Source organism: Pteropus vampyrus, unplaced genomic scaffold (assembly GCF_000151845.1).
Source record: "Pteropus vampyrus isolate Shadow unplaced genomic scaffold, Pvam_2.0 Scaffold349, whole genome shotgun sequence".
Classification (NCBI taxonomy): Eukaryota; Metazoa; Chordata; class Mammalia; order Chiroptera; family Pteropodidae; genus Pteropus; species Pteropus vampyrus.
In genome coordinates, this window is record NW_011889130.1 from 484,071 (window position 1) to 493,882 (window position 9,812).

Below are 9,812 nucleotides of genomic sequence, written 5' to 3' on the forward strand. Positions count from 1 at the left end.
GTTTTGTTTTACTCAGTTGGCTACATACCTATGTAATAGTTCAGTCACCTTATAGGCTTGAAAAAACTGTCAAATGCATGTAAATTCACCTCCTAAGATGTAATTTGATGGTTAACATGTAGTTAATTGTTCTAGGTACAAGTGCTAGTGATCACATTAGACAGAGACAAAACATTAGGGAAAAAGAGTTTTAAGGCCATTATTTTGTGTTATTACCCAATAGAGTTTTCACTACTCTATTTTGCCTGAGGGGAAAGTCCCAGAAAATATAACATAAGTGCTTTAGAGCAGTTGTTCTCAAAATATGATCATCAGATCAGTAGGATCAAAGTCATTAGGGACTCATTAGAAATGCAGATTTTCAGGTCCCACCCCAGAACTGCTGAGTCAGAAACTCTGGAATGAGGTCAAAATCTGTGTTTAACAGACATTTCAGGAGATCTGATGTCTAGGGGATCAATATTACTTTTACAAAATAATGGTGGCAACAAGGACAATGAGGACAGAAATTATTTGATCAAAATAATCCTGGCAAAATCATTTATGGAACAAAAATTTCTTATTAGGTAACTTTAAAAATAAGCCTTATTATCATTGCCTTTCATTGACTGACATAAACTACACTATGAAAATATGAAAGCATTTTAATAAGTTCTTCATTATCAAGCTTTCATTAGTTTGTTGTCATCTAATACACTAAAGCAGGGATTCCCAACTTTTTTGGCACCAGGGACCAGTGCTCCTATGAGAATCTAATGATCTGAGGTGGAGCTGAGGTGCTGATGCTAGTGCTGGGGAGCAGTGCAAATAAAGATGAAGCTTGCTCATTCCCCCACCACTCACCTCCTGCTGTGTGGCCGGTACTGGTCCATGGTCCAGGAATTAAGGACCTCTGTTAAGTAAAGGACATTATTTGAATTTGGCAGTTATGTTTTTATCAGCTGCATTCATTTAATTATTTAATGAAAAATAATTGTTTAGTTTACAAGTTTTTAGGCATAATAGTGTTTATATATTTTCCACTATGTATTAAATTAAACTTGCAAATTTTCAAAAGGTAGCTGCATAAAATAGATGATTTTTTTGAGTTCTGAATATAAAGGGTTTACTGTAAATATTTTAGCTAATCTGAATGAAATATAGGTCCAAATGTAATGACACAACTTTTTGTGTCATTAAATAAAGTAAACAACAACATCATATCTTTGGCCTGAAAGATTTTATTGGCTTTTTCTTGCACCTTCTTTATTACAGAAATGAATTTTTAAGAGATAATTATGTCTTTTCTTTTTACTTGTGAAATATGAAAAATAAAGGCATTTTTCTGGGCAATATGAATTCCTTTGTATATCTCTCATTCTGTCTTTAGTTAAGTTGACTGATGTTCTTTTTTATATTAATGATAAAATAGAACTTTTTCATATAAACTGAATGCCAGTGACCTTGATAATTGAAAAGATCAGACACTATTAGAAGCTGAGAGAAAATGGCAGAATCGTAGGGATAATATGCTGCAGCAGAATGATCTTCACCGTACTCCTAAGGCACAACACAAAACAGGTGTGCCCTTTTGTGCTGTCACAGAGCCAAAATGTTCAGAAAATTACATGCCAGTTCACTGGATACACTTTAATATGAATTCAAAGTGATATTTAGTAAATCTAGTGTGGGTATGTGTGTTTTATGACTAGACAAAAGCACATTAAAGTGACTGTTTATATGACAATTGTTAAAAGCCAAAACCACGGGTTCAAAAACAATTAAGCCATTTACATTGAGTAACACTGATATTTTACCTCTAACCAGTGTGTGAGACCTATTATAACCTTCTGAAAAAACAGTAATATTGAGTGATTATAAAACATACAGAGAGATTTCATTCAGGGGAGATTGACTTCAACTTCCCCCCCACCCCGCCGCCCGCAATTTTTCTTTTTTCATAGATAAGAATAGGCCAATACAAAGATGGGAGCAATTGGAATTAGCAAACAGAAGAATTTCTAGATGATACATTTTGGGGAAAATGTCAGAAAAAAGCAAAGAGTGGAGTTTAAGTATATTAATTTCCAGTGTCAAGAGAAAATCAGCAGTAATGTTTTTCCCCATCTGTTAAACCAGGGATATACTATGTATGTATGTTTGTTGACTTACACATTTCGGTGTGCTAATAAAAATATGTTGTACTTAGATTATTTTTTAATGTCTTCCACTGTAGAATCTGAGATGGTTAATTTTGATGGAAAAAGTTCCTTGCTGTACACATTTAATCAGAACTCCATGAGTCCAACAAAAGATGTTATTTCTTTGAAATTTAAAACCAGGCAGAATGATGGGATTCTACTTCACAGAGAAGGACAAAATGGCAAACACATCACCCTGGAGTTAGTTAAAGGAAAACTCATCTTATTCCTTAATTCAGGTAAAAACTACAAGGTGGAGTTTTTGAAAATATGATTATTTAGATAAAAGTTTCTTTTTCACTTAATTTTTTTCACAGTTAGGTAGTCAATTTATCCTGAAACCAGAACACTTTTGAGTAAGAAAGGAGGCCTTATAAATAATTACTCTGAAGCAATAGATGTAATCTGGAACTGTCTAGGCCAACAGAAATATGGTCACTCTACAGTTGAGGTGTACTGAGGGCAATGTGCATATGCCTTAAACATGCTTTTATGAAAAAAGTTTTGTAGCTTGATAATTGTATATGGCCATTAGTAGATGCTCAATAAATAATCTGATAATATCCTAAAGACAAGAGTTGACTATTGTAAATTTTTGAATAAGTACCATTAATGAGATCCTGGGAAGAAAATATTTTCAAGAAATATGAAAATCCATTGAGTAATAAGAAGAAAAACAAATAAGATAAGAGAAATTACTCAAGATCGAAAGATTGTTTTAGATTAAGATAAAACCAGCTGACAAGTTCCTGGATTAAAAGTATGTGAGGAAGGTATAATTTTGAGAAATGCCACCTCAAAATAGAAATCATGGTATTAAACTGGGTGGAATGGTTCATTTACTTTTTTTCTCTCTTTAGGCAATGCTAACCTCCCCTTTCCTGACACCAGCGTGACCCTCACTCTGGGTAGCTTGCTGGATGATCAGCATTGGCATTCTGTCCTCATAGAAATCCTCAGCACATATGTCAACTTCACTGTTGACAGGCACACTCATCACTTCCAGGCAAAAGGAGAGTCCAACTACTTGGATCTTGATTATGAGGTGTGAACATTACTTTTTAAGTATCACAGGTTTTATCATTTAAATGCAATATAATCTTATCAAGAAAATACTACTGCATAAAGAAAGACTCTTCTAGAATTCAGAAATCTGGTGAAATATTTCCTGTAGGTAATATTCGAACAGTAGGAGATACATGAACATGCTATTGAGACGTTTTATCCCTTACAGATGTTAGTCTTTATGTGAGAGTAAATAGTCATTAAATTTAGGAAATCTATACATAAAGAGCTATCAACACAATAAGCAACATTTTAAAATACGTTTGTTTGGACACTTCTGTGTTACATCTGATATTTGGCTGTGAACAATTACCTTAGTGATTTCTTTGTGTTTTAGAGCAATCTTAAACAGAATTAATGACCTAGGACAACTTGGAGAAGTAATCAGCATATGTCCTAATCTGATTTTTAAGTAACAAGAGTGCCAAATACACATAACTCAAAAAATTTCTTGGGTTTTTTGAAGGCCTAACAATATTTGCACTATTTTGCCTACATATACTTAATCTACACTGAACTGTGGCATTTTTTTTTTTTTCTGCTAGTTCTGTTCAGCACATCTATGAGAGCAAACCAGATGATTTTAGCCTTCCCTTTGGTATAAGTTCCCTCAGCAGAGGAGACTAGCTGGCGATCCTGGTCTTGAATGATATTATCAATTGCTTTATTATTGTAATCTATTGGAATCATGACAAAGATCAGGATCCTAAAGTACGATATTAGAAAGGTTTTTAAAGTAGGATGTCATCACAGTTGACCGCATTGTCTCAAAGATCGAGATTTACCATGGAAGTTAACAAAAATGACAGAGCCATACGAGTAGCAAGTTGTAAAAAGGGAATTTAACTTATTTATCTGACTATAATATATAATACATTAATAAATCTGCATCTAAAACTTCCTTTGAAATGAATATAATGTAAAATAATGGCAAATAGATTTGAGACAATCATACTTTACCTGCTAATCAGAAATATTTTAGCCAGATAATCAGAAAATCATCAAACAATATTATTTATGTCATTTTTTTCTTTCTAAGATCAGCTTTGGAGGGATTTCTGGACATGGAAAATCAATGGCCTTCTTACATAAAAACTTTTATGGCTGTTTTGAAAATCTCTGTTATAATGGGGTGGATATCATTGACTTGTCCAAGAAACACAAACCACAGATCTTCATCATGGTAAGAAAGTCTAAATGAGAATTCAAGAGAAAAAGCAGCAACAGTTTGTTTTGTTGATTCAGTTTTAAAATATGCCTCTTCTGAAAGCAGGAAGGTATACATCGCATGTACTTTTAGTTTATTTGATTTAATTTTTAAATATCTATATAAACATACATAATTTTACAAAAATAGTAAAGTACAATCACATAAAAGCTTTTTAAGAAAGTGTCTTTCTTTCTGATTGGTTTACTCTTCCAATTCTCTCCTCTGCCACCAAGCCCTCATGTTACTAAGTTAGTGTTTTGCTTCCACGTTTGGTCCATAATACTGAATTCTTTAGATTGGTAACCTCAAACTCACATTTATGAATCTATATGCCTCCACATTTGGCATTGTTTACAAGAATGGATTGGATTATTTTATATAAACTTTTCTCCATGTTGATTTTCTGACTCAGCAATACCTTGTGGAAAGTCTTTCTAGTTCTGAATTATAATTCTACAGTTAGAATGTCTGTGTCACGTTCCACTATGAAATTCTACCATTATTTCTTTAGTTATTCCCTACTCAAAGCATTTGCTTTGTCTCTACTTTTTACTGCTACAAGCGACAATTGCACCTGTGTTTTCAAATACTGGGGCTTTTATTTTGATAGGATAAAGTTCCAGGAGTAAAATTTCTTGGTTGAAAGTTTTATACAATTTTAAATTTTAATAAATGTTGTTGAATTGCTTCCTCAAAAGCTGTTAACACAACACTTTTCACAGGCAATGTATGACAGAGCCCTTTCATCACATGTCAGCCAGCCATACGTGTTTTACATTTCTTAGACTCTTACCAGCTCAGTGGATATTTCATTATTATTTCATGCTATGTGACTCCTGGTGAATTAAATAATCTTTTTGCATGTTTGTTGCACATTTGGATTTACTTTTCTGATCATTGTTTATTCTTATTCTTTTGTCTATTTTTTAAAAACTTTTTGTCAATTTATGAGAGGCTTATATTTGATAGATAACTCTTCATCATTTGTGGTCCAAGTATTCTTTCAGATTTATCAGTTTTATATTAAATATTGTATGATATGTTGAGTGTATAAATGTTTTTATTTGTATGTGGTCAGTATGTCTATGAATTTCTCTATAGCTTTGTAGTATTCAGTTTGCTTTGGAATGTCTCTAAAATCCTAAAATCTATATATGTTCTCATGGATTTCTTGTAAGAATTTTAAAATTGGTTTTATCACTTATTTGTTCATAGGTTTAAAAAATGTCTTTTATTATCTGGAATTTATTATTTACTAAATGTATGATAAGCATCAATTTTTTAATATTCTGCCTTATGGATATTTATTTGTTGCCACACTATTCAGTAACTGACCCAAATTTTCCCCCCCACAGTTGAATTATAACTGTCATTACATACTAATTGTACATATATACTCAGATCTTTTTGTGGGTTAATTATTCTTGTGCACTGATATATATATTCCTATATGAATAGCACACTGACTTGATTATATTGACTTTATGGTATGTGTTGGTATCTGGTAAGTTAAGTTCAGTCTCACTGGTTTTCTTTGCATAATATATTTTGGAAAAGGAGGGAAAAGATTGGGCATATGTTTTTTTATATAAAATTTATGAAAAATTTTTAATCCCAGAGAAATATTCTTGTAGAGAATTTAATTTGGATTTTGTTAAATTCTTTTTATCCAAACACTATGATTAAAAATAAGTTTTCTCCTGGAGCAATAGAGAGAATCTAGAGATAAAAAAAATTATTTTCAAACAGAATTGTATAAAAATGAAAACCGTGTGTACTAAGAAGGTCAAATCTTAGGCTAAGTGACTGACCTGGGAAATGCATCCTGTAAAAGCTTTGCGGAGACAGCCAGCCTACCTTTGGGACCTCTAGTCTGGCCACATCCTTTTCTTTAGACATGCAAACATATACCTCCCACCTATATAGTAAGTTGTATTTGTCACCTGAGTGACACACTTATAAGCACATATACATAACCAAGGTGAGCACTGGAAAGTTCTTGGAGTCAGTGATCCTTAGTGCTAGACTTCACAATGAATAAAAACATATAACAGTTTGAGGGAAGAAAACTCATCTGTTTCATCTGTTGTTGTGCCCCATGGCACTAAGCCTGGGAAAGATATGGCTGAAGACTTACTTCAAATGCTGAAAAATGAAGATTAATACTTCTTATGAGACTTAGAAAAATAGGTTTGCCTAGCTAGTGTTTTGGTTTGAGGGACCTATACAGTAATCTGGATTTAAGTTTGATGAGGAAGGAAATTTTTAAAGAGGTTGATAGAAAAATTCCGTAAGACCTATAAAATCTGTTGTTAATGAAATGAAACTGTCACTCCTGCACCTTCCTAAAGCCTCTTTCATTGTATTCACAGGGAAATGTGTCCTTCTCGTGTTCATACCCTCAAACTGTCCCTGTAACTTTTCTGAGCTCCAGGAGTTACTTGGCTCTGCCAGTCTCCTCTGGAGAGGAAAAAGTATCTGTCACTTTCCAATTTCGAACATGGAACAGAGCAGGGCTGTTGCTGACCAGTCAGTTTCAACATGGGTCAGGGGCTATCATCCTTGTTCTTAATGATGGAAAGCTCAAGTTGAGTCTCTTCCAGCCTGAACATCCAGCAAAGGACGTCACAGCAGGTAATAAATGTACTTCCTAAGATAATCCTAAAATGGCACATGACCGTGCCATCATTACACATGAACTTCTAAAATAAAAAATGTCTGAATCTATAAGGTATTCATAATCGTACTAGAAGGAATTAGATTTCTTTTTCCTTTGAAATAGGGAACTCCAAATTGTTGATGTGTGGGTCAGTGTGACAGAAATTTAGCTACATCCAAGCTTAACTATCAAAAAGTTAAAAAAATAATCTATTTGTAAGTTGATGGTTAGTAACTGGAAGTAAACTTGAAATACTAGAAGACATTAGCCTAATACTGAGTGCCTTGAGAAAATTAATTAATTTGTTTGTTTATTTGTTTGTTTGTTTAAATAATTTAATTGTTTTCAATTATAATTGGCATACAATACTATGTTAGTTTCAGGTGTAAAACATAATGATTAGACATTTATGTAACTTACAAAGTGATCACCCCAATAAATCTAGTACCCATCTAATACCATACATAGTTATTATAATACTATTGACTATATTCTTTCTGCTCTACTTTACATCCTCATGACTGTTCTGTGACTACTAATTGTGCTTTTTAATCACTTACCCTTTTTCACTTACTCCCTCTAATTCCTCTCCCATCTGACAACCATCAAAATAGTCTCTGTATCTATGAGTTTATTTCTGTTTTGTTTATTTTATTCTTTAGGGTCCACATGTAACTCAGCACTACACCCTCTAAGTCCATCCCTGTTGTTACAGATAGCATTCTTTTTTATGGCTGAGTATTATTCCATTGTATATATAAAATATATATCTCTTCTTCTTTTCTATTCATCCATTGATGGGCACTCAGGTTGCGTCTATATCTTGGCTATTGTAAGTAATGCTGCGATGAACATATGGATGCACATGTCCCTTCGAAGAAATGTTTTGGATTTCTTTGGATAAATACCCAAAAGTGGGATTACTGGGTCCTCCTTTGTCTTTTGTTATAGCCTTTGTTTTAAAGTCTATTTTGTCTGGTTAAGTATTGCTATCTCAGCTTTTCCTTTTTTGTTGTTGTTGTTTCTAGAAATTAGATTTCTTTTAACTGTCTTTTAAACCTATATACATACTGGTTTTTCAAAATATTTTAAGTTATAATTTTTCCTCTTCTCTCAGAGCTATCATTTCCTTTAGGGCTATTTGTTTTGGTAAGGCTTCTTATGACTATGAGTGGAATTTCTGCTCCAGTCTTCCAACAAAGACCCATTTATTCCTAGATTAACTTCTAGAATCATGTTATCTATGAACTTTGGAGACTATTTCGCATTTGAAACTGCTAAAAATTTAAACTCAGGCTCATGGCGTGTCATTCTATGAATACCGAATGTGAAAAGAATATCTTGCTTGACCTATGGTTATCAGTTTTGAACTGAAAAACTGAAAATGAAACTTAAATTCCCCTTTCTTTTTGTAAATCAAACAATCTGACTATCAGTGTTCTGAGTTTCCTTGTGTACTTCAGCAAATGAACTGAACTGATAGTGTCAGCTCAGATTCAGTAAATTGCCTAAATCTTGGTTTGTGTAGATTTACAGTTCACATGTGATATGAACTAAAAGAATATCTTTGTATTGTTATTACACATAGGTACATACCACCTCTCTTCCCAGCTCACGCACATATTAACTATTTAATTTTTTTGTAAGCTAGCACTGAGACATTACACAAATGTTATATTACGCCAGTTTTTAAGCTTTTACAGTGCAATGTTATTTTTTGGAAGCAAACCAACAGTAAGTTTCTCTTGATACTTGTTGCTTGCTTTAGTAGCATTTGAGGAAGGACTTTTTATACATTTAAAATAGATGAAAAATAAGACGGATGGGATTTTTTTTTCATTGTAAACCTTGTATTAAGTATCAAAACCATGTACCAAATTGTAAAGGATAAATTAAATCTCATTAAATGGCATTAAATGGCATTGAAAAGACTATACTCAAAATGTATAATCTAGATTATGCATGTTAATGGAGCTGGGAATAAAACTCAAGCCGAGGGGGTTGTGGAAATAGAGAAGTGAGAGCAACAAAAAAGAAGGAAAAATGAGTTTGCGTCGCACCCTTGAAGTTCCCTTTATATAAGAAAAGATACAATTCTACCCGTTTCCAAACAGTCTCTACTGCTATAGTTGTGGTTAATAGAATAAATTATTTGACTTAAGCAGGTGGGCAGGTGAGTGAGAGGACTCAGCCCCCAGGCCCATTCTGGATTGTCTCTGTAATGTGCCAGCTGATGGCAGATTGTTTTCCCAAAGTCTCGGGATCCTCATCTTTAAAATGACACTAGTATGAGTTATGGTGAGAATTCAGTGATATGATACATATAAATACTTAGCACAGTATGGATGTTCAGTAATAATAACTTTTAGCTATTATTATTTCAAAGCCAGTCCTGCAACCATCACCCTGTCCCAGATTGAGGCCTTTCAAAAGGCTGGATGGGTGTGGTACAAGGACTATCTTCCTGGTAGCACAAATCAAATACAAATCTACTCTCTGTTCTCCATCATTCTTTGACAGTAGTGTTGCCTGGGAAACAGGGCATCCTTTCATCAAAAGCAGAAAGAGTTGAAAGAATACTAAAGAAAAACGAAGGCTAAGAATTATAAAAGATAGATATTAAAAATTGGATATAAATGCAGGAATTTTATTTTTAAATTAGAAAAACAAATTTTACTTAAAACAGTTTTTTATTATA

At 33.2% G+C, this 9,812-nt stretch overlaps 1 protein-coding gene across 1 annotated transcript in view; it reads left to right on the forward strand.

Moving 5' to 3' along the window:
- Nucleotides 1-9,812, forward strand: part of LOC105304696 (contactin-associated protein-like 3) — a 196,805-nt gene that overhangs the window by 104,744 nt on the left and 82,249 nt on the right. The window contains exons 5-8 of the mRNA XM_023522576.1: nt 2,216-2,419; nt 3,041-3,225; nt 4,285-4,428; nt 6,828-7,089. Coding sequence (XP_023378344.1) covers nt 2,216-2,419; nt 3,041-3,225; nt 4,285-4,428; nt 6,828-7,089 — 795 coding nt within the window. The remainder of the gene's footprint in view (nt 1-2,215; nt 2,420-3,040; nt 3,226-4,284; nt 4,429-6,827; nt 7,090-9,812) is intronic.